Source organism: Astyanax mexicanus, chromosome 7, assembly GCF_023375975.1.
Source record: "Astyanax mexicanus isolate ESR-SI-001 chromosome 7, AstMex3_surface, whole genome shotgun sequence".
Lineage (NCBI taxonomy): Eukaryota > Metazoa > Chordata > Actinopteri > Characiformes > Acestrorhamphidae > Astyanax > Astyanax mexicanus.
Window position 1 is genome coordinate 39,321,887 of NC_064414.1, and position 26,630 is coordinate 39,348,516.

Sequence of the window (26,630 nt, forward strand, 5' to 3'; positions counted from 1 at the left end):
GCCCAGGATGCACTGTGATGAATCAAATTTTTTTTAAAACATTCAAGCTACATTCAAATGATTTAGGAGACAACAGTTTTTGACCAAATGTTACACAAGAGTAAACAGAATGTGTTTTCCATATTTGTATACAGATAGGCAAGAGGAAATGCATCTGTCAAAAAATGTTAAAACACGTTACTGTTACAGTTTTTTTTTTTTACTGTTGTGGATATATATTTTTTTCTCTCTGAAAGTGTGTGCACGTACTCTTGGCATTTCACTGGCAGTTTTTTTTCACAACTTGCAGTAATTCCAGAGTTTTTCCAATTATACTATGAAGCCATTATGTGAATGTGCAAACCGTGTATTGTTTCACTTCCATTGTTTCCCGGCAAATATTGTACTAATCTCCTAGAGCTGTATCAAAATTTTATAACATGTTAGGAAAATGTTGCTGTGATTTGTTGATGTGATTTTTACATGCAAAAGGAAAAAATGTCTCTCAACTGGTTACAGTGGGAACACTTTATTAAAAAAGTGTGAATTAGGGGTGTGAATGTGAAACATGATAACTAACTTCAATAGTTTTAAGGTCCTTAGTGGTCTTTTGGCACTGCTTGGCTCCAGACAAAGAAGTAGCTTGGTGTGTATGTTATGTTTACTGTGGCCCATTACCTTGCTCCACCTCCAGCTTCATTATGTCATGTGAGCACAATCAGCAGAGTGAAAAGCTCCCTTTTTCGTTGCACGCAGGTAATGTAGTACCTCTGTGAAAACTGTGTTTGCGATAACCAAAATAGAAATACGGTTTATCTTACAGCCCTAGTGTGAACAGAGTCCATCCAGAATAGACAGTGATGTCCGAAAAACGTTGGAAATTGTACTTTTTTTTTTGTTTTTTAGCCATTGGGCTTGTTCTAGTAAACTTATCGGTCAGAGCTGCTGTTCTAATTGTTTTGATATATAATGAATATGAACCCAGTTCTAGGTATCTTTATTGTTTGTCCTACGCTGAAACTGCTGCTTTCAGGAAATGCTATTTTATATTTTTCAAGAAGTTTATTTTGTGTAATAGCTGATTTAAAAGAACAATAATACATGCTCACTGATTCAGACAATGCTTTCAAAGTGAAGGACACACATCTCCGAGGCAGAACCTGCGTATTTTATATTGCTGAAAAACAATGACCTTCCAAAATTCCACACATATTATAGGTGAAGAGAATAAACATCCGCACAATGTTGGCATGGATCGAAAGACTAAAGCTCATTTAACCTGACCCTTAACTCTCTATTTCCTGCCTGTGAACAGGACGGTATTATTCTCCATGGAGATCTCCTCTTGGGTTCACTGAGAGGTAGAACTACTGTGTGCATGTGTGTGTTTGAGTGATCTTAGACTACTTTCATGGTTAAACCAGCAGGATTAGAGCTGAGGAAAGCCCTTGTGAGAGGAGCACAGGAGAGCTACTGAACAGCCCTCGACCGCACTTCTCAGTGTAATTAAGTTTTGATGGCCGCGCTGTTGCCTACCGAAGCCAGCCATGCGCTTCCTGGAACAGGCCGAACCTTTCGCTGACTGGAAACACGCTGGCACTACTCTCATCCGCTTCGTTTGGTTTTGTAGATCTCCCAGTTCCGCCATCACTCAGTGGAGTTCTTATAAGATATGCACATTTTAAGTAGATACAGAATTTAAAAAAATGCCTCATAATTATAGCTGATCCTCTAAAATTATTGGGCAGTTCAAAGTTGAAAGAGATTCCTTTTCATCACTTTTCACTCTGCTGTATGAAGGTGTTGTCTTAAGGGAATAAGACTAGATCTCATTATTAGAGCTGAGCAGAGAGCAGACTGCTGCCCTTTCATCAGCCCCCAATAACTCCTTTATTTAGAGCAGTGTGTGGGAGGAGCCACAGAAATCCTCAGTATGTCATCATATAGGGGAGCTGAATGGTCAGTAAATTTGTTGATACTCTTTTTCTGAGCAACTTACCTTTGAATCATGCTAAACAGATGAGGGAAAGTAGAATTAGGAGTCTGTGGTGTTTTTTTTTTCCTCAGACAGAGAATGTAACTCTAGTCTGCAATGTTGCTATGAGGAAGTTGGTGGTGTTAAACTCTTATTGGTAGGTGAAGTATAATAGATCCATAGTTGAAACATGTTAGTCTGCTTTTAGACACTTATTTTAATTATTTAAGGCAGCGAGGTCCAATCTTATCCAGAAAGACCTGGGGTATATGCAGATGTTTACAGTTGACTATAATTATACATTTTTTATATATTTTTAATAAACACTAAAGTTATATTTTTTTGTTTAGACAAAGCTCAAGTATTTGAATGTAAGTATTGGAACAGAAAAAGTAGGGGTGTAGGAAATGTGGATATCTCATCTGATTAAGATAGTTTGTTTTGCAATGCTGTATAGATTTCTTAAAAACACAATAGGGTTGGGCATTATATATATATATATATATATATATATATATATATATATATATATATATATATATATATATATATATATATATATATATGCATATGTCTGATGTGCCACATCTCTGCTCTTTCTCTAGAAAATCCAGACTAAAATAGTTCCTTTATTAATTATCCTATAATTAATTATTAGTTTACATGTAAAGATTGTTGACAGACAGTGGTTCATTTGGTGTTGTTTTAAACCCTGACCACTAGAAAACAGTTGTTATGTTCCACTGTTATCGTTTCATAAAAAGAACACTTTTCTTTTATTCAGATTTTGTAAAAATCTAAGCTATCTAAGTTTTTCTAAAATTTAGATTGAACAATGGCAATATAATGATATATGGCCTTGTGTACAGTATTAAAATATATCACAATATAACCCTTGATATGTATAGTATCACCAAGTTCTTTCAAAGTTCTTACAACCTTAGGACACAGTGGTTTTGTATCATCCCTCTATAGTGGTATTGTTGCTGTCATTTGTTATGTATTTATTGCAGATTCAGCACTACCTGCTGGTAAATCACTGTAATTTATCTGCTCGGGATTCTGATGACAGACGTAGTTTATAGAATGTCTGGCTTCATCTGACAGGAAAAAGCATTTTCTCTGTGCTGAAGTTTCCACACTCCCCAGGTTCACATTAAGAGCAGTGGAGATGTTGGCTGCTTCCTGTCAGTAACCTCTGTGTCCTCACTCTGCCTGTGTTCTATCCTCCTGCTAATTAGATAACATGCATCCACAGTAATGTGTCTAGCAGACCTGGGCTCATAGGAAAAGGTCCGGATGGGCTAAAGCACTGAACTCTCCACTGCGGGGACGGAACAGAAGTGGAAACAGTGAATGAAGATTGGCCTGATCTCCTGGGATGTTTTCTCGACCTTCTACTCCTCTTTCTGTTCTACCTCTGTCCAGTTCTTTTTGTTATGTTAGGGAGAGGCCAGTGGAAGAGTGGTGTGTTCACGTCCTTCTGGAAAAGGCCTGATTGGATGGATGAATATGAGCCAAGGATCTAAACTCCATCTTCTCCATCTGCTTCCAGTGCTTAGTACAGATCATCTCTCATTACTGCCAGTGAGAGATGCCTGCCTGCCCATTTTTATAATCCAGCCAGCAGATCTCTCTGCAGTTACAGTAGCCCTGCATTTTTTTACATTACATTATTCTTACTGTAGCCTGGAGGGAACCATTTTATCACTTTTATCACTCTCCTCTTAGCACTCCTTCCCTTTACAAGTAATTGATCAGATTATCTAACCTCTGCCATATTACTTTCCCCAGCCTTCAGCTGGAGCTTTTTTATTTTCTTTTCCGTTTGTGCACAAAAAACCCTTCCTGAGATTGGTCTGGAGAATATATTAGTGATGTGGCACTGCTGTTCTGCTGTGTCCAGTTCTGAACCTCAGAGATGGGCCTCTTTTTGCTGGTGCTGCCTGTTCTTCCAGTCAGATCACCAGGGCTGCCCAAAAATGGATTAGCGTGTACATTTAAATTAGATAATGTAATTTGGTATCACTTTACTTGCATGGATGGATGCCTCATAGATGCTCACCTAATGTTCAACTAAATAGCCATTAAACTGCAACTGAACTCTCAGCTACATGTAAATTCAACTTACCCTTACGTGTAATATCAGCCCAGAATTTCCCCATTGGTGCGTCCCTAGTTTCTGTTGTATCATTAAAAGTAAAATAGGGAAAAGAGACGAACGCAAGTACAACCACAATCACTATTTGTGTTGTACGTTGTTGGATTTTTTTTTATTTTTATAATTTTATTTCTATTTTTTTCCTATTTTCTTTCCAATTTACACGGCCAATTACCCAACCCACTCATTAGCACTCCCCTTATCACTAGTAATCCCCCAACACCAGGAGGGTGAAGACTAGCACATGCCTCCTCTGATACATGTGAAGTCATCCTTCGCCTCTTTTTGAACTGTTGCTGATGTAGCATTGCCAAGTAGCATCACACTCGGCTCCGATACATCAGCTCACAGATGCCCGTGCTGCCGACATCACCCTTTGGATTGATGTGGGGAGAGAGCACCATCTACCCACAAAGAGAGGGTAAGGCCAATTGGCTCTCTCAAGGCTTCGGTAGCTGATGGCAAGCTACATGAACAGGATTCGAACTGGCAATCTCCTGATCATAGTGGCAGCACTTAGCCCGCTGGACCACTCGGAGCCCCCACATCGTTGGAATTTGACCATAGCTTTTAATCCATTGGTGCAGTGAACACACAAATGTGCACATTCACACTATTGAGCACAATCACACGGTGGTCAAAGCGGAGGCTTGAGTAAATGTAAATGTACTGTAAGGCATAGTGGATTAAAACTTTTTTTTAAAAAGTTTTAAAACTGCTGCCCTTAGAGTTCCTGATGTTCATCTAGTGTTGTATAGTTCTGGACTCTGAACTGTTCTGAGACAAGACCGAGTTAGAGCAATGTTGAGGTCAAGACAACAACAAGGTCATTAATTTTGGTCTTGTTTTAAGCTTAACATTAAATCTGTCTTGCTTTGGTCAGAATGTAAAAAGCTATATTTATGTAATTATGACAAGACAAGTTCAAAACCTACTTTATTTCTGATTTTTTCCTCATCAAGCTCTAAAAAAACTGCTTGAATTTTTGCACCAGGAGTAGTAAAATTTTTCCAAAAGCAGTGTGTAAGACTGGTGGAGGAGAACACGCCAAGATGCATAAAAACTGTGATTAAAAACAGGATTATTCCACCAAATATTGATTTCTAAACTCTTAAAACTTTATGAATATGAACTTGCATTATTTGAGGTCTGAAAGCTCCATTTCTCATTTTCTGCAAATAAATGCTCTAAATGAGAATATATTCATTTGGAATTTGGGAGAAGCATTGTTCATGGTTTATAGAATAAAACACCAATGTTAATTTTACTCAAAAATATACCTATAAATAGCAAAATCAGAAAACCTGCCTCAGAAACTGAAGTGGTCTCTTTTTTTGTTCCAGAGCTGTATATATTAAATTAACATCTATGTGTCTAAAGTAAAAATAGCTTGTTATTGTAGCATGCTTAGCCAACTCAGATAATGTGAGCTAAAGTACTTTGCTGTCAGGGATGTATTGAGGCATTTACACTAGGATAGTAAGTCTGCTCTGCTAGTTTGTCTGCAGCCAAAAAACAGCAGGAAGAACAACTTAACCCTCTTTGAACCTGGTAGTTATGTTTGTGGTTTGTGTTGACTTTATATCAACAGATAGGTTTCTGATAAGAGAAAACTGAGTGTGTGTTAAGTGCATTTTGAATGGCTTCTTTGTAAGAGTAAGATATTTTATCAGGGGCTCTTTGTAAATGTAGCCTGTAAATCAGACCTTTGACTGGTCGAGATACAGAGCGCAGATACTGTAACCACATTTAAAATGGAAAAGGAAGGGATGTCTTGTTGCTCTGTCTCCATGTGGTGTGTGGATATGTGCCAGGCAGTCACCAAACAATGAACACACACACACACAGTGTGTGGAAATAAGAATTCAAAACCAATGACAAAAGCAGTCCCAGTGTAATCATGTAGAAATCTGTAGCAAACCAACTCTGTATATATGATAGAAACAAGGGTGGGGGGTGGAACTATTGAATATCATCCAGTGTACATAGAAACCCGTCTGTTGAAATATTGCCGTAAGAATAATACCACAAACCTCCATCAAGGACAAAGATCACATCTGCGGTTCCACCACAACTGTATATATAGAGCTCGCCCTCCTCACTGTGCTGAACTGCACTGTTTCAGCTCCACACTTCCTCCATCTTTACGACTTTCTTCTTCTCATGTTCTCGATCCACTTTTCCACTGTTTAGCACAGCCTTTAGCCTCAGAATCAACATGAACAGACATTAGGCTGAAGACCGTTCTCATTGTAATGACTGTTTCCAGTCCAGATGGCTCTTCATGAAGTAGCTGATATTTCAGCCTGCAGATTCATTAAGCTTGAGTTACCTCTAAACAGACCCTGAGGTTTATTTGATTCTTGCAGACTGTGTGGAAGTTGGATAGCTATCTGATCTGGTTTCCTCTGTAATGTTCATTTTACTGTGTATCAGAGTTTGTTGTAACAGACTCATGAATCAGGTATTTATATTAATGAATCAAAAGCTAAACACCAGGAATGTCCTAATCAGGCTATTTTTCCCGGGGATTCCAGTCAGAGTCTCTTAATGCTGAGTATCTGATGACACCAGTCTGATTCAGCCTTTTGTTTGGATAAATAATGAAACCGCACAGTTTGGTTAAGATGAGCTGGTGAATAATTCTGAAGTAAAATCGCATTCTTTTTAGTAACCTTTAAAATAATGTTTATAGCAATCATAAATTACTGTTTAATGTGTGTTTTAACATCTTAGAGTAAAGGCTGACTTTTTTACTGACCCTTCAGCAAACAGTTCCTTTAAAACACTGCAGTTAACTTACTTTGTGTGCAGTGCTACAGGCTGGACAGTAATATCGGATGATGGCACCCTGAGGACCTCAGATGGCTTTCTGAACATTGTGGTTAAAACAAAAACCCAGAACTGGACTGAGATTAAAATGCCTGCATCGACCCGGTCCTGATCCACTGGATTGGACTCGGACATCCCTATTTTTCTAATAGAATAAAAACAGTTTAAATTCAATTAGACAAAATTCTTTGTGAAAGCATACAGACCACGGTAAATGTAGCTTATGATTGCTGTGAAGATGAGCCTGTTTTTAATGCCAGTCTTCACAAACTCTGACTTATTCGAGTCTGCTTACTGGTATATAAAACAAGGCAGACTAAAATATCATCTGAATGAACTAGGCTATAATAGTCATCATTAGTACAGTTTTATCTTTCTTTTCTTTATTGTTCTGTTTTTTACTCTTTCTACTGTGTTTTTCTTCAAACTGGTGTTCGAGTTGCACTGAAACCTGTTTCCAGACACAGCACTGAAATATTACATGTAACCAGGCAACTTCTATACAAGATGTTTCCAAGTCTAACAGAGAAATATGACGAGACAAGCCAATCTTACATTAATGGCATCCAGAACACACAGACGCTGCTGACAAGTGAAAGACTGAGGCACTGAAGCATTGATCCTGTAGAGCTTTGGGCCAAAAGTCAATAGAAACCTGTAGATACTCTGCAGGCAGCGTGCTGGTAGAGCCAGGCCCTAGAGTTGGCTCTAAATCACTGAGAGCTTCTTTTCAGCCTCCAAGATGAGCAGCTTCACTGTTTAATGGGTTGCATATGTACCCGCATCCAATTCATGCCCCTCGCTTTCGCACAATTCCAGGGTTTGTTCTCGCTGCCAGAAACCCTTGATTATTTCTTGCTTTTTGAGAAACAACAAAGCAAATAGATGAGAAGCATGACTGAGTATAAACTCAGCTTGAACTCCTGAATCACAGTTAAGGAGCTATTGCTTCATGAATCATTCCCACAGTGTTTCTGACATCTTCAAGTGAAGACAGGATGTGTCCTGCTTCAGTGCCCAGCACCTTGGATCAGATGAGGGTTAAAATCAACACCTCTGTCTGTTTCTCGATCTTCTCCTGCACTAGGTTGTCCATCCAGATGACAGGCTGTTTGTACAGACGATAGTATTGTATTGTTAGTAAATCCCAGAACAATGGTGTCTTTATGCTTGTGTGGATTAAGCTGTTTTCTGGTGGCAGTCTGGAGCAGAGCCCAACGCCTCCAGCCACAGTCCCAGCTTTACCAAGAGCCGTCACCAGATGTGTAATTGGGTAATGATGCGCTAATGAATGGGCTTGGGTGGTCCATCGAGTCGAACTCTGGGCTGAATCACTGGGATGCAGCAGAGACATACGCTCAAAAGTGTTCACACAGACACACACACACACACACACAAAACCACACGCTCCTTTGATGTGAATAAATTCAGCTTGTTACTGTATGTGTATGAGTTTTGCCCTACTTTGATGGGGTTTTTTTTTTAAGATCATTATTCATCATGTACACCATATTTGACAGTGGATGGTAATTTGGCAGAGGAGGAGATAAGCAGGAAGAACTAGAATATCTTGTCAAGCTTTTGTTTCAGCAGAGAAAGTGTTTTTTTTAACTCTGAGCATAATTATTTCACTGGTTCTTAGCTTGCTTGTACTGTAGAGTAAATCTGAGTTTAGAATATTTGTGTATAAGCAGTAGGGTTTTACCTGATTCAGAATTTGTCAGTTGAATTTGTTCATGTCTGATTGCATGTCTGACAGCGCATAGGTTACATGTGTGTTTAACAAAACTGAAAATAGTAATAACATGTTCACTAAGTGTAATATAGACTGCCGTTCACAAGCCTACACTAAAGTACTACACTAATTTTATTTCTTGTGATTTCTCACAATTACTTGCAGATGGTGCTGTATGAAATCTTACATTATTTGGGGAAAAATGCATTTGATTGTTACTTACTGTGTGTCTGGAAATCCTGAACTTTCCACCCCGTTGATTTCATCCATGTCTGCAACAATTTCATTGCCTATTATCTGTCTGCTGGCTAGGTGCAGCTAACAGAATAATAGAGCTCTTCTTCAGTCCTCGATTTCATTAAGGAGCACTAAAGTCTTTTGTAAGGAGGAGCAGACAGCGCATTTCTTTTATCATTATTATTTTTTCCTTAACAATGGTGGGACCAGCGAGGGCCCAGAACAAGTGGACTGAGAGAGCAGATACTGGGAGGGGGGTAATGGTTGCTGTGGAAACCCCACTCAGCGATAACCTTCCCACTGCTGGGCTGAGTGCTTGGCCTCACAGTGCCACTACAGCAACGTCTGAGCAAATGCGGGCTGGTGTCTGTGGCAGAGTGCCGTAATGAGCAGGCGGGTGCTCTGCCCTCAGGAGTGCACCAATTACTCTCGCTGAAAAAAAAAAAGATTTGCACTATTATGGTTGAGAGGTTCCAGGTGAGAGAGATTGATAAGAACTCAAATTCTAACACATTGTAAAATAGCAGCTTTTATGATAAGTGCAAGAATATCTATTTTCACTAATCTTTGCATAAATTCTTGAAAGCTAATGAAAATAGTTATATTAGTAAAAAATGAACTAATTAGCTAGTCAAGGCTGTGGCTTGTTCAGAGTTGTCATTAGGAAAAGACAGGTGATGCAAACTCAAAGCTTATGAATCATCTTGAGTCCTCAAAGTCTTGCTTGTCAGCAGCCAAATAATTGATGCCAACAAAGCAAGAAAAGTCTTTGAGAATAGCAAAGCTTGCGTAATTAAGAAATGGCAGTTAACAGTTGAGGTCAGGAAAAACATTGAAACTTTTAGAGAAAATTGCTTGTATGGTTGAGTAGATGTTTAAGTAGATTTAGCAGACCCTGGAGTTGTGGTGCACTGTTCCACTGTGCAGCGACACCTGCTCAAATATGACTACAAACAAGCATACTAGCATACTTACAAAAGGGGTGGAACTATTAGGACCACTATTTTACGTGGCTTGGGTTGGATATCCATTCTAACATTAAAATGCTGAAACATCACATAATAAATAAAATATAATATTAATATTTGTGGACATCATCTATATTGTAAACACCATAATGTATTTGAAGTTGCACCCCTTGTTGACACAGATGTGAAGATGCACATACACAGCTTGTCTAGTCCCTGTTGGGAAGTATTGCCAATAGAACATGACTCTGTGGAGCAGATAAACATTAACATATTGGCACTATGTATTAATACATGGCATGGACTAGAGGGATATATAAAGCCCAGCTGTGGAGCAATGGAACTGTGTTAACTGAAATTATTGTTCTCCATCCAGTTTTGGGATGAGATGAGTTGGGGGGGTTGGGTTGAGGTGGGGTGGTGATCATTTTATGCACTGACCTCAACAATACTCTTGATTGTGAATGCAATCTAATAGCGCCATTTTTATGGTTACTTGTTTTTAAGGAGAAAAAAATAGAAGAAATATTGGTTTGTTTTTTATAGTTCCATCTCTTGTAATCAGTGAATCCTATAACCTGTAAATATTTTGTTCTATTTAAATGAATGAATTTTAATTAAAGCATTAAAATTATAATTTCATCATTCATTATCATACCATTTTGGGCTGATTTTACAATAATTTGCTGTTTTTCACACATGTTCCCTGTGTTTGAGACTAATCCTCTTCCATTTGCTTTTCACCAGTAGCTATTGCCCTCACTAGCGTGCATACCGTACTATACCTGCCCTCTGCGCTGCAACAAGAGACAAACAAAAGGCACTGGGGAGTTTCTTTGTTCGCACGCAACAGCTGATCTGCTTTTAGAAAAGTTCCACTGGATATACTGGAGAGAGAATGAGCTCTTGTGCGCTGAGCATTTTAATCTTTGTGAAATTGAAGCTGAAGCTCTGGAATTGTTGTGAGGCTGCAGTTGGTTTTAGCTATTTCTAGTAGCGTGGCTGTAGCTAAAGCAAGAAGCTGTGTATTATAGTGGGATAATTTATTTCATTTCGTGTTGCTCCCCTCTAGGGAATGATACCCTGGCCACAGACACAGACTTGCCAGTACAGGCCTACAGATAAAAAAAATGGATTTGAGTCTGAATGAATAGCTCGCTTGCTGTTGCCTCATCTTTACATAGTATTGCATTGGTGAATATATATTTGTACAGCTACACCCTTTGGGCTAAGCTGTCTGGATGCGAGTCATGTCTTTTGGTCATGGCCAGGCAGAATATTTTATTGGAGGACTGTTAGCATGATTGACAGTCACATTTCACTCTGCATTGTGTGTTACCCAGGGTTGGATTCATATGTGAGTTTGTCTATTACAAGTGAATTGTGCATCAACTTTTGTCCTTTTTAAAGGACACAATTTATATGGAAACTTTTAAAGCGTTTTAATTATTTTTTAATGCAAAGTAAAAACCTAGGTCAATCACGATTTCATTAAATGCCAGTTTTCGCCAAAATTGTCCACCTTGTCATTGACTTTGTAGTGCAGCTTGCCATGAAAGGTTGGACAGACGCATTCAAGTGAAAATAGTCTGAGGTCTGATGTCAAAAAAAAAAAAGTGATTAACAATCGAAATAATTAAATATCTCGAGTTATTTTTTGAAAATGTTGAGTGCAAAGTATTTTGATATTGACATATATACACATTTCAGCAGCTTGGCTCTACCCATTAACACTAAAAGTATATAGAGTGTTTCTCAATGTACTGCTCCTTTAGGTACAGTACAGTCAACACAGGACGTTTTCATATATCAGTCTAAAAGGCACAGTAACAGAAACAGCCTGTTCAATTCTGTGGGATAAATAGAGGTTGGAAATGGTCATATAAAATATGAATTATGACTGTTTATAGTAAGGGGCTTTGAGAGAAAAAAAATAGAAAATAGGAAAAATGATTCTGAAAAAAAACTGCGCCAGACATAGGCCTACTTATGTGACTGTGTAAACAGCAGACTGAATTGCTAGCTGGACTCCTAGGTCTGCCCTCGCAAGTCCATCTTACTGCAGAATAAGAACGACGAATGTTCATCAAATGTGAATTATAGCCCAACTTTAATATTAATAGCATGTGTATTTTTGGTTTTCCCAAGCTTTCCAAGTTCTCCAAACACTCTTAAAGGCTGTAAAGAAAAATAGTTTAAATGTATATTTACATAGTGCCTGCAGAGCTGAATGCACGACCCCATTACTGCTTTTTTACTTTCAGATTATAAATCTCTTGTGGTTCAGAAAAGCCAGCCAGCTACAAGAGCCCATCTTCTATAAGAGGTATCATTTGTCATGTATAATTTTTATGATGTTTCACAGCCTTGAGTGTTTCTTTTGGGCCAAGACGTTTAAGTCTGGTTCTCAGTATCTCTGCTACGTTGAGAAAAATGCTGCCATAAAGCCCTCCTGTCTCTGACTGCTCAGGGATCTGTTAGAATATTTAGTTTTTTGAGGCTGGGCCAAACTGGAGCTTTTCTAAGGAGAAGTCACATAAGATTAAACAAGTAATGGTGCATATGCTTGTAGAGGCCGATACTGTTGTTTATAATGCACATTAAATTTTTATTTATTAAGTATTTCAGTATGGACCTTGGTTCACCCTTTTTCATGTAATTGCAGGGGAAATGTGTAAGCATTTTGAGAAGCTGGGAAAGAGTAGGGGATCAGATCAGAAACCCCCAAAAATATACTTTTTTAGGATGAGTTTTTCAAATCCTAAAAAAACAAATAAATCATTAAGCTCTATTTTATACAAAAAAGTTAGATATTATTAATAAGCTTTATTGAAAAATATTTTAATGCAATTTTTATTATTTATATTATTATTTCACGCATTATTAGAACATTTCCGGAACACTTTTTCCAGGCTAAATCTACTGGAAGCTTGTAAAAATGTTGCTAAACATCCTTGTATTGTTCTTTTTTCCCTTTAGCACCCAGAGAAAGATTAAAGGTTGAGTGACTTGCACCAAAGCCTCTCAGCTGTGCATGTCATCAGTTCCTGCTGGTCCAGGGGATTGAACTGGCAACCTGTCTCATATCTGCTTCATTAAACCCATGGTTGCCATCTTTGTTTTTTTTAATTGCTTGGTGATTTTTTCTAAAATATTTACACAATATTAATGGCTAAAACTGAATAAAAAAAATAAATATGGGACCCAATGCCATAGCAACCACTTGTGATACCACTGCAACTGCTTAGCAACTAGAGATGGAGATCACAGGGCATCTCATAATATGATATTATCAGGATATGTTGCTCATGATAATAATGATTTTAATATACTCTGATTTTTTGTGATACTCTGTATATTGTAAGACAGTTAATTACGATAAACTTCACAACATCTGTGTTACTGGAGAGAATAAAATACTCCTAAATAAGCAAATACCAGGAATTATGGATTAGTTGGTGTCAGTTTTACAGAATTTGACTAAACCAATATTCTTCACCACAGGTTTACCTTATTACCTTATTTGATTAGAGTCAAATTTAGAGCGCCTTAATTTCAGAAAAAATATTTTTATTTCTGCCCAATATATAAAAAAAGAATGCAATTTATTGCAATATCAATATATTGTCTTACCCCAACTAGAAACCCTTAGCAACCACCTGGTATCCCTTTTGCAGTCACCTTAAAGCTACTTATAAACATTACAGTCACCACCTGAGGTACATTAGCAACCATCTGAAATACCACAGCAACCATTTACCAAAAACAATTTACCCATGTGATCGTGTAGACGTAACAATGACTTTTGCAATGCAATTTCCTGGAAGAGAAAAACACTTAAACGTGATTATTCTCTTTTCTTCAGGAAATACACTTTAGTAGTAGTATTAGTATTAAAATGAAAACCAGACAGAGTGCTGTATTTTTGTAGTTGTGGGCTCAGAATTACAGCGGTTTCAGAGTGAAGCAGCTGAAGAGTTGCCCTGGGTAATTGGGGGGCTGGCGGTGCTGTAGGTGTGATTAGCGGCTGGAGGATGAGGAGCTATTTATAGCCTAGCGCTCTAAACAAAGCCAAGAGTGGTGAAGATACCGCCAACCTCTTCACTTAATAACATTCACTGACAGACAGCTCAGCTTTCTGATGTTACCTTTACTCTCTCTCTCAATCTCTCTCTCTCACACACACACACGTGTTGAGAGAGGGAGCTGAGGCTATTAAAACAGGCTGTCACTGGTCTATGTTGTGGCTTTCTGTTGGAGGAGAATGGAGGAGACGTGTAAACCGTACTTTATTACGGGCTGTCAGGATGCTGCCTGTAGGTTTGATTCTGCCTGTATGAATTATGTATGTAAAGCTCGGATGCTCCAGTTTATGTCTGTCATGAAGACTTTTTATAGAAAAGAAAAACAACAGCCACAATCTCTCCTCAACAGCTCAGTGTTACTTGAGAGTTCTCACACATTACCTCATTTGTGCCAAAAGCAATACAACATGACGTAAATACATGGCTGCTAATTCCTCACTTAAGTGCTTCTTCACCGCTTAACCGTTCAGGCAGTCATTTTTCCCCTCATTTTTTCCCAACCCCCTTGTCTGAACCTGGAACTGAATAGAGTGCTAATCTCGTTAGTCAGGAATTCCTGGCCAGGCCCAGCAGTCTGACAGCACTATCAAATCACCCTGCCTGTAAAACTGTTAAGCATAATTCATGCTCTTTATGTGTCGACTTGTGGGACTGGTTGAACTACTGTGGGCCCTGCCCTGAGGTCACTTTGTGAATGAGGTAATCACTTCATAACAGGCCACTGACTTTGAGCTTGCTAATTACATCTTGCTACATACAGGTTAGAGAAACGTGCATGGACTTTCATTGGTTAGTTAGTAGACATTTTTATTATATTCATAAATATCTCCTACTAAAAAGTCACTACATCTCATAATAGGAAATCTGCGTAGACATTTACAGTTGTAAAGACTTGGCATATCTGTAAAAATGTTGTTTTTAATTATACAAGTATAATACATGCATGTTCGCAGATTTATGATGTAGACAATTTTTAAGCCAAATATGTAGATTAAACCAGTATTACTTCATCACACCTGAAACATACGACTTGCTCACTGTAGTTACTGCCACAAGGAAAAATGCAGTTTCTTTTCATCTTTTGCCTGAATTTTTTTCTTTGTTTAGTTTGAGTCATACTCATTGAGTGTAGTGCTTCAGTTCTTATAGGACTCAAGGTCTTTTCATAATTAAATTCTCATCAGTTGAAGATTTTATTGAAACATAAATGAAACTAAATTCGCTACAAAGACTAAGGACTTGACTCAGATTTGTACCCCAGAGACTCAAGATTATTTTTGTATTTGTGCCTGAGACTCTGCCTCATAAACCAGAGATCTGAGACTCAGTTCAGACACAGATCCCTAATGCCTGGTTCACATTACACGGCCAGTTTTTTAGTCAGCGACAGTTTTCCGTTGATTGCTGACAAAATGCTCAGAGGCAAATTGGGGATCAATTTGTAGTGTGAACCGATCCGTCGCCGACTGATCTCTGACCAGTCACAGACACCTGGCAGATATTTAACACATTTAATATCTGACTCAGTCAGCGACTTGGAGACAGGAGCAGCAGTTATCTAAAGTCAATGGGATCACAGAAAGTGAGAACCACAGACACAAAACGCATCCCCTGCGTTATCACAAATCATGTCTGCGGTACTGAAACTTTTGATATGGATCTGTGTTGAGGACATAAGTACATATTTCAATATAAAACTGATCAGACATTTAAAAAATTTGATTTTGCTCAGTTGCTTTATATGAACCTGTTCATGTTGGATTGATTACAAGTGTGCATTCACCTCTATAGAGATTATCTGGCATGGCATCGCTAGTTCTCTTGTTTTAGTTATGGCGTGTTCTCATGATAAATGTGTTTCTGGAAAGCAAACAGGTGAGTCGGCGATTTCCCACAGCAAGAAACTGTGTAATTTGTGACCCTGTGTCGCCGATTAGTAATGTATTGTAAAAGTCTCAACAACTAAAGAACTCAGAATTTCAGCAAAACCAGTCCTGTAGTGTGAACAGCACAGCGACTGATGAGTCATGTAGTGTGAACCTGACATAAGACTCCAGACTTAACATAGACTCTATAATTATGTCAAATCCCCAGAGTCTTTAAGGCGTCACCTTATAAACCAGAGACCCGAGATTAGGTTCAGACACTCTATACCTCCCTCAGATCTCCTTAAGACTCTGCCTCTAAACCAAAGACCCGAGACTCAGTCCACCAAAACGTAGTTCAAAAGCCCAAAACTTGACTCAGATTTGTACACTGAAGACTCTCTTCAGAGTCTGGTGAACATCTCTGTTATGCACTGTATTTGTACTTAAGATGGGCGAAGTCTGTTCTTTCTTTTTTCTTTTTTTTTTGAAGAAGGAACTTCCATTTAGTTGCATCATTGTTACAGCAGATTTAGTCTGATGAATCTTTCCTTTTGGTAAAGGTTTATAATGATATGAAGTCAGCTTCTCATCATGTCTTACCCTGTTAGATGAATATGAATCAAGACATGTGTAGCTAAGCTGGATTCTGTGCTTCACATCGTGTGCTAACATCCTTAACGAGCAGCTGACACTGTGCCGTCTTCATTTCACATCTAGGTCAGCAGTGTTCTTCTCCTCATCTTGTTCAGTTTGAAGTGATATCCCCAGTCTACGTTTTTAATGATTAATATTTGACAGTTATTACTGTGCCTTTTGTCAGATGTCTGAAGGCCTTTGAAGGCAGCTGCAATGTCTCAATGGGAGTGCACTCTGAGGCACTGATGTAATCTACAGAATCACTTCCTTCATGTCCAATTAAAGCTTTTTTTAGACTGAAGCCTGGCATTGGGAATGGCAAGGATGGAAGAAGTTGTTGCAGAGAGTGTCTGTTTTTACACTATTAGGTATTTGAGATTTTACATTCTTTTGATTTGTATTTCTTTTGGACACACTTAAAGCTAGAGACCTCTCTGTTCAGAGTCAAACTTGTCTAATTAAATGATCTATTAATATTTTCTAAACCCACAAGAGACCCCAACAATTTCTGCAACTTTTCTCCACGTTATGTTGGCAGGGATGGATCATAAAGAAAAAATCTTACATTCTTCTCCGACATGTTTAAATATAGAATTAATGTTTTGTATGTTGCATGGAAGAGATGTATCAGGCAAAAACTCACTCTCTTTTGATTGGAAAAATGCATTTGCATATAGCTCTTCTCTTTTAAACTTTGTCACTCTGCATCCTGTGCACTCGACATGCCAAACCCATGATGCATCTAACGGCTGCATCTGATGGATCCAGCACTTCCCACTGAAAATCCAATCCAATCTGACCTGTATTTTGGAGTATAAATGCCAGCTTATTGTGCTAATCTTTAAAGCTTTGCTTATATTTAGAGGTATGCACTGATAAAAAGCAGATTGGTAAATTGCTTTTTTCAAAAACGCTTCATCAGCTATTAGTGTATCATCTATAATGCATCCTGTACCGGTGAAATGGAATAGCAATCTGATAGTAAAATTAGTAGTAATGGAGACTAGTAATGATGACTAGGACACTTTAATATCTTTATTGGACCCCTTATAATACTGCTACTATGTAATTTAACACCCATGACTCAGTGCTAGTAGCAGTGCTAGCTTAATAATACACTTTAACCATTAGCCTGCATTAATGCACATGCTTACTTAGGATAGAAATAGTTCATTAAGGAGCAAAGTGCATCATCATTTTGACTAATGATTGACTGCATTCCTATTTTAGGCACTGATTACTTCACCAATTATTTATTCATTTAACTTAAGTATTATTGGAACAGCAGGCATACACTACATACAGTGACATACAACTAGACTGTAAGAGTCTTGCACTGCTTATTTACTGTATTACTGCACAGTTAAACAGTGCACCTGCTCCATTACAACCCTATTTAAAATCTTCTTAAAGATCTTTGGTAGTGAAACAGAGGTTTATTTGCCTTTCTAGCAAATAAACCCCTAGAAGTTTTTTCCATAAATATTGTCTAGATATCTTCAGATTTCAGATTGACCTCTACCCTTCTTGTCTGTCATTTTTAATAGCATTATTAACTGAGGAAATGGATGCCTTAAATGCTCATGCAAGGTTTGAGGAGTCGGGAACTTGATAGCGCTAACAAGCTAATTTAGGTCTGAGACCATAATAAACTTATTTAAGAACTTAAATATCTTGGAGCTTTTAAACATTGTAATTCATTTGCTTTTTATACACTTTAAATACACAGTTTAAAAAAAATAAAAACAGTTCCATAATATTGCTTAAAAATGGCGATAAAAGGTGGGTGATTTACATTTCTGAGAATAGATGCATCCATTGAAAATTAGGATTTTTACATTAATTTCTGATTACAAAATGCTTTTTGTAGATATAGAAAGAGTAATAAATGATAATAAAATCTTATTGTCATTATTGTTTTGTATGCCTTATTAATGTGTGTTAGTTTATAGTAGTTTGGTATCATGCAGGTTCTGTAGAAGCTTTGTAAAGTGACCAATGAGCACAGAGACTGTGACTGTGGCAGAGCAGTGCTGATATAATATCTGGGGGTCCTGTGGGGATTGGAGCTTTGACCAGCACCCTGCTGCCTTATCTAGCAGATAGAAGCTCCTGCCTTCATATAGCAGCCCAGCTATTACAGCCACCTGCGCCCTACTGAGTCTCATGGGGGATCACTCTCTTTTATCTCCCTTCCTCTCTTTTACACACAGGCACACACACACACACACACACACAGTGTCACACCGACACACACAGACACACAGACAAAGACAGCGTTGTGAAATGGAAATCAGTGTATTGGTGTGGTAATTGTATTCAGGTGACATTTCCAGTCTATTCTGGCTCCCTTAATCCACATAGAGATGGATTCCCCTAAATATCTCGAAATATCATCTACATTTTCAGTATTCACAAGTTTCACTGCTCCTTTCAAAAGCAAAACAGTGGTGTATTTTGAAACAAACATTCATAGTAAATGCATTCATAGTATCCAGGACTCCAGACTAAAACCGTCCCACCGTCCTGAAGACTATAAAAATAGCACATGGGATAAAATTAAAGCTCTTTCAGGATGCTTTGAGGACAGAAAATAAGCATACAGTGATTCTGGTTATAAGCATTTTTAAAGGTTAAAATATGTCTAGAAGTTTTTATAATACAGAGTCTGTTTACTGATAAAGCTCCGCCTTTCAACAAAAAGGCATCCAGTTTGGTGGAAATGCTGTGAGAGGAGGAGGGTCAACATGGAGCTAAATGCTAAAGCCCCTAACGGAAATACAGTAAATGTGGTGGTGGATCGCCATGTCAGTCAACTGAGGAACTTAAAAAGTGGCAACTGTAAGCAGGGAAACTGTGCCTCTCGCTGGTTAATGGCACAACTGCACTTTTATTACAAATAGATTTGAATTGTCAAAACTCAATGATCTAGACAGGGCGAAAAATAGGTGAGACATTTTAAGAGATGAGAAACAACAGAGAACATTATGGTAGAAGGCAAACAAAATAATACTATAACTGTAACATTAAAAAAATATATATTTTTTTATATTTTGGACAGACAATATTCAGTTTGGGATGGCGAACAGTAAGCTCTGGTGTGGTGCAGGGATGATTGTGAACAGTGTTTAGTGTTATGAATCTTCGGAGTGCTCATATGCTTATTAATGTTACATTGCAAACTGTAAAACCTAATTAAATTAATGTTAGCTAGTTTAATCCATCTTTCTTCTCTCTGTACTCTTTCTAACTTATTTCTCTCCCTTATTACTGTCCTTAAGCCTTGTTTCATATTCAAATCCCCCTGCAAAGTTTTGTAATAGTGATTTTAGGATGGGTTATACAAATTAAAAGCATATTCTTTTAAATATTAAAAACAATATTATTTTTAATTAGATTTTAGGATATATTTATCTATTGGTATGGTCTTTTACATTTCTACCTTGAGATTTGTTTCCAGGATTTGAAACACCCTGTGTTTTAATTTATTATAAAGTAATTCTCAGTGTTTTACAGCCTCAGTAAAATTAGCTACATCTCTATACATTACTTTTTAATGTTATCCTTTTATTGCCTTTTGTAATTTAGGTTTGAAAATAGTATAAATACACTTTGCATTGTGGTACAACACATGCAAGTGATTTGTTGTACAAAAGCCATTTTAAAGCTAAAGCTAATAATAAATAATGTGTTTGCTGTTCTCAGCCTGGCTTTGGCTCCTCGAGGTTGCCCATTCAGTAGTGTTTTTAGCTGCCTTACAAACAGTAAGGACTTTCCCCTCTATTATGTAGTGTTGGGCGGCGACATTGTTCAGGTGTGCTAAAAGAAAGCTGGAGTTACTGTGGGTGGATACAGTATATAGTGACCTGCATGTTTACTGTAATACATTATTAAATGAGAAACAGCATCTTTTAGGCACATATTAGGACTCTTAGTTTAGACTGGTATGTGTGCTATCAATGTGTGTGATGTACACAGTGGAGGATCAGGTTAATGTGGGCAGCGTGTTGTGTGCGTGTTCTGCGGAGGTGTACAAAACAGCTCATGTTTCCCATGAGGAAACCCAAGCTGACACTGCCTGCTGGGTAGAGTTGGCCTGTTTCTGTGTGTGTTTGGGAAAATGTGAAGACCTGAAGGCAGCTGAAGTCATTAATATATTATTTATTTTCTCATAAATTCTCCAATATGACTTTTCAAAAAGTTAAAAGGTAAAGCGACATTCTTTATCATTGTGACTTTCATAGGCAGAATAGCATCTGTGTCATTTCCACTGTGGACTTGACATGCTGCTAACTGCACTGTGTAACTTTAATGAAGCTGGCAAGACAATATTTGCTTCAGTACCACATTTTTTTTTGACGATGACGATTCTGTTTCTCTCAAAAAGCATGTGTGAAGTGTGTCCTCAAGGGGTGGCTAAAATCACAAAGTACAAAGATGTAGATTTTTACTGTATAAAAATGGAGAATCATATTAACCCCATGTAAACAAACTGGCCTTAAGGCCATAATGAGCCACTGGACTATATGCCTCTCTCTTACTCACCCACCATTCAGATCCTGCTGTTCTAAAGCCTGCAGAACTGCAGTAGCTTCCTTAAGAGCTAAAACATAACGACAGCGGGAAGTGTATGAGTTCATGTGTGTCACCACATATATGTCTTCGAGGTGATGGGCCATGAGTGTGTATGTGTGTGTGTGTGTGTGAGAGAGAGAGAGATTGAGAAGGATGTTTTAGAGAGACTGTAGAAGATCTGGCAGAGTATCAGGGCTTTTGCTACTAAAGTGTAGAGAAGGAAAAGAAGCATTTTCACCTCTAAATATAATCATTTAAGAATATGGTATATACTGGTTGCTAAAGTTGAGATATGTCTTATTGTAATTCTTATAAGGAATTAAAATTTTAGAAATCTGTTCTTGTTTCTTTGAATTCCTTGCTGAAAAATGCAGCTCAAATACTCAATGGTACTGGTAACTGGTTTCAAATGGTTTAAGCTGGTCTTTAACGGTCAAGGTGGTTAAAAACAGCTCTTGACAAGCATAGTGTATATTGCTTTTTTCTACTTTTTTTCCCATTTTCTCCCCAATTTGCAAGACCATTTACCCAACCCACTCATAAGGAATCACCCTTATCACTAGTGATGCCCCAACATCAGGAGGGTGAAGACTAGCACATGGCTCCTCCGACAATCAGCCACTGCTTCTTTTCGAACTGCTGCAGATGCAGCATTACAGAGTAACATCACAGAGCACTCGGAGGAAAGCGCGGCGACTCGGTTCTGATACATCAGCTCACAGACGCCTTGTGCTGAGCGACATCACCCTTTGGAGTGATGAAGGGAGAGAGCGCCATCTACCCACCCAGAGAGAGCAAAGTCAATTGTGCTCCCTCAGGGCTCTGGTAGCAGATGGCAAACTACATGAACATGATTCGAACTGGCGATCTCCGTGTATATTGCTTTTGAGTATGGTCTTTGCTGATCATGCTGGTTGACCAACTTATTCAATTTAACAAGTTAAACTGATCAGTTAACATAAATTATGGAATTTTACAGAATAAATTTAGCTGTTTATATTGACTTTTTGTGGTCTGTAATTATTTACACCTCTTTCTCTCTCTCTCTCTCTCTCTCTCTCTCTCTCTCTCAGTGCTGTGTGTGCAGGCCTCGTCTCTGCACTTCTCCAAAGAGCCCAAGTCTCAGGATGCTTCACACGGCCGCAGTGCGATGCTGCGCTGTGAGGTCAGTGAGGCCGCGGGGGTGAGTTACTCTTGGCTGCAGGACGGTCAGACCGTGCTGGACTCTGAGCGCCGCTTCCTGGAAGGCAGCAACCTCAAGTTTACTGCGGTGGACCGGCACCTGGACACGGGCAACTTCCAGTGTGTGGCCACCAACGTGGCCAGTGGAGAAGTAGCCACCTCTGCCAACGCCTCCTTCAACATCAAATGTGAGTTTGATCTTCTTCCTGCTGCATTTCCAAAGCTTATTCTTATTTAACAAGTACCAGATGATAGAGTGCATATATCTGGAAACTCCATATTTATTATGGTTGTTAAATCACATCTTAATAAAACAAACAAAACAAAGAAACACCTCTGAACAGTGAGTGTGAAGAGCCGAGTGTGTTTCCACTTTACTTTAGTATCTCCTTTTACTGCAGCAGGTTATGATGCACCACCACAGAGAAGCATCTTTAACTATAGAAAATAAAAAAGGGTTGAGCTCCCTCTCAAAAACCTGCTAATTTTCTAATTTAAACGTGTGCTATTTTGGTGTTTAAGTTTTAAAGCTTGTAACACAGTTAGTATACAGTTTGTTTTATTATAGCAGGCTCTGTTTCATTTTATTTTATATTTTATAGGTAATGTAAACTCAGTTTTACTTGTTTTATCTATAACAGTTTAAACAAGTAATTTGCAACATAAGCCATTTATATAGATTTATATAGCTATTTCCAGACCTCGCTAGTGTGGTCAATTCTGCTATGTAGGGGTGGGTGATATGGCCCTAAGATAATATCACAATATTTCAGGGTATTTTTAAGATAGCAATATTCTTGGCAGTTTGACAAGTTTCAAACTTTCAATACAACAACAAAAGAACTGCAAGTAATGTAGCAGAAACAAACTACAAATATAAAGTGCAGAAATGCACTTTAATTAAAATTTTATTAAAATGAATACTATACAGTAAATAGCAAAACAAATAAAAAATAGACTGCTTTCAAGACACAACAAGATACTGCTACTAATGTCCGTAACTCCACCTCAGTTAACATAGAATATTTTCTACACTATTTCATAGCTTTTTAATAGCATTTTAGATTATAGAGTAGATAAATGTGCAGTGCAAACGTTTGGGCACCCTATAAGTTTGAAGATTTTAGACCTAGACTTAATTAGCTTGTTAGCCATCATTAGAAAAGGTAAGGTGTTGAAAATATCATGGATCTTTTGACCTTTCTTGAGGTAGAATGTGTGAAAATATCCCCAAAAAAACTAAATGGGCTGCTTACCATGGCTGAACATTTGTCCATATTTTTTAAGTTATGCTGAAACTGTAAAAGACAGATAAAAAAGTACTTGATTAAAGAAATGTTAGATTATAGCTTAATGAAGCTTTTATTCACAGAAATCAGAGGGTGTCCATATGTTTGCATGTCATTTTAAAAGGATTTTTTTTGTACATAAAGCCACAAAACTTTTAAAACAACTCTATCTAAAAAAATCTAAAGTAAATAGTCAGAGCAGTTTCTTATAACCTATGTTTTTATTTCTACACCATTCTCCACAGTCCTTCAGTGCCGAGAGAGTTTTATATAGCATTGCGTGCCCTCTCGTCATGTTCAGAATTAGTAGAAGTGCCGCCCAGCTCCTTTTCTCATTTCTTTGCATTGTGTTACAGTCTGTCTTCCCGCGTGCTGTGAAAAGGCCTTTGTGTGAGAAATTACCATGGAGGGTAATCTTGCTCGCAGCCATGTAATTATTCCTGTCTAGATGATCACTGTCCTTGCCTTTACGTTTGATTTCACATGTTCTTCATTCACCCAAACCTTTTGTACCTTTTCAAAAGCACTTTCCACTCAGAGGCTTCATTTTGGGTTCTCTCACGTAATCAAAACCATCAGACCCCACTTGTGTTTCACGAGCGACTTACACCAAAGCTCTCTGTTCCACTCACGTCTTAAATGACAACCTTGTTTTTCTACTGAAGTTTTTTTTTTTTTTTTCGGATGGGCCCCTCTCTCTCCTTTTTTTTGACAAGTTAATGTTTTGGCTTAGACAGGCTGGGCAGAAGTTGTTTTGTGTTGTTGTCAGAAGAAGTGATGTCTTCATTTGAAGGATTTTCAGGGTTTTACTCCTGCTGTAATGACTTTAACACGTATCTGGAACCACTTATCTGTGTTTCTAGCTCTTAGTCCTGAAAGACCAACACACACTGCATATTATAGTGTCTAACCCCTTACACACACCTCATTCATCTCATGACTGCTGATAATTACAGCACCTTAATCTGCAGAAATACTTTAGTTTTTACCCTTAAGACTTAAGAATATTCAGTAAGTGTTATATGTTATTCAGTAGCAACTATAAAACTACTATGTAAGATAAGTTGTTTTTGAGGAACTAAAATGTGGGTAGGGAAGTTTATCTTTTGACAGATTTAAAACCTTCTCATTTCAGCACATTTTATGTTGGCTTCTGTTTCACTCAAGAGATGAATGAAAAGCAGTAAAGCGAAAGCCAAGCACAATAGTTTAGTTCCACATTTAAACTATTTCCTTTCCTGGCTAATTTAAAACACTGTGAAATAGAAACTTGAAAACACTACAAAATACATCTTTTATTACTTTTCAACATTTTATTTCTGTACTGTAACTCTGCAGAATCACAGGTAGCTCCTGACTTACTTATTGTTATATTGCATAGGTATCGTATACGCATTGTTATATCGTATAGGTTAATGCCTGTGTGAAACCAAACAGAAGGAGAAATCGCTACAAGTAAACAAACTCATCAACTGATACAAACCAGAGAAACTAAAAAAAAACTAAAAAATGCCCTTTTGCCTGTTTCGAGCGACGCAAGACATACTTTTCCCTGCGTTACGATAGCAAAGACCCAATGACACAGTGAATGGTTGACAGCTTACCTAAAGATTGCTAAAATAGAGCCCATAGTATTTATGTTTAATTTATGTAGGGTATTTAAACACATTCATTAGTTCATAGAAGTAGTGTGTAAATGCTGTTGTACTATCATGATATCTGTGGCATATAATGATCCTAGTATCTCAAGTATTACTGAGACAGTATATAGTTCAAACATTGGTCATTGTCACAGACCTAAACAGATAACTATCTATAGTTGTATCAGTTTGAAGCTGTGCCTCAGTTCTGTCTGATGTCTCTCCATGAGCAGAGTTTGGCGGCTGATGCTAACCTGAGTTTTCATTAATGAAGGGCAGTGGCTTTCCCGGCAGGACCTTATTATTGCTTTTGGAACCCCACGTTTGACCTAAAGAAACACTCTGTGTTTTATGTCAAGCAATTAATGGTGATTTATAGTCGTAATAAAAAGCATTGAATGTTTAAAGGAGACGTAATGACCCGTGTACGCAAGAGAGGATCCTGTAGTTCGGCAGCGCCTATGAAAACAGCCTTATTTTTCTTTCTGGAACATAAAAGGGCTCCTGGTAAGCCATTTTCCACTCAGAACCTACTGCCCTGACATACTAACTTCAGAAAATCCTCGTAGCGATTAATAGCTGGTTGTCTACTCGGCCTGGCTGCAGACCAATAAGGATGTCTGTGCATTTGTATGCATGTGTGTGTGTGTGTGTGTGTGTGTGTGTGTGTGTGTGTGTGTGCTCTGGTCTGTCATACGAGACAGTATAAGCCTGATAGGGAACTCAAGAGCCTACTCCCTGGAGGAGATAGCACCTTGTCAGCCCCGTTACCCTGCACAACCTCCTTCACACCCCATCACACACACAAAGACAGAGTTACTCAGGTCTCTGTGGGTTTGATCTGTTGGCTCTGCTGGTCTGTAATAAGAGGACGTGCTTTTTGCATTTTCATAGAGAGCAGATTCTTGTCTCTGTACAAACTTGGCTTTTCAAGTTGGTGGGAGAGGCAGGATGGTGGTAGGAGAGGACGAGTACTCACATTGTGCTTTGGAATTTCCCAGATTGTCTGTTAACACAAAGGGGAGTCGGCATGTCTACTACACTGTAAAATAATATCTGTAAAATTTACAGTAAAATTCTGTCAGCTACGTCTCCTTCCTCAGGTATTTGGTAATTAACCAAAAGCCAACATTCAAAACCTCCAATTGACAGTCTTGCTTATGTTAAATATTTTGTATTTTTTGTGTTTCATTAATGTATTTCTGCATATTAATGCATTTCCCCATATCCCCATAAAAAAAACTACTTCCACATGTGTAGTCATAAGACTTCACTAGTCCAGTGTTCAACATGGGAGCAACCTTTTTTAAGAAATAGCTGTTTCAACAGAGAGTTAAAACGTGAAGCCCTGTTCAGATTGTTTTAGTTTTACATGTTAAATAATTTTAGAATATGTGTTTCTCAGCATACGTTATTATCCTCCCTTCACCCTGTTCTGTAATAGTTAATATCACCACAGAGCTGGTAT

General features: G+C 38.1%; 1 protein-coding gene across 1 annotated transcript in view; it reads left to right on the top strand.

Moving 5' to 3' along the window:
• Positions 1–26,630, top strand: part of ptk7b (protein tyrosine kinase 7b) — a 139,753-nt gene that overhangs the window by 75,164 nt on the left and 37,959 nt on the right. Inside the window, exon 2 of the mRNA XM_022684636.2 lies at positions 22,125–22,421. Within this exon, the coding sequence (XP_022540357.2) occupies positions 22,125–22,421 (297 nt within the window). The remainder of the gene's footprint in view (positions 1–22,124; positions 22,422–26,630) is intronic.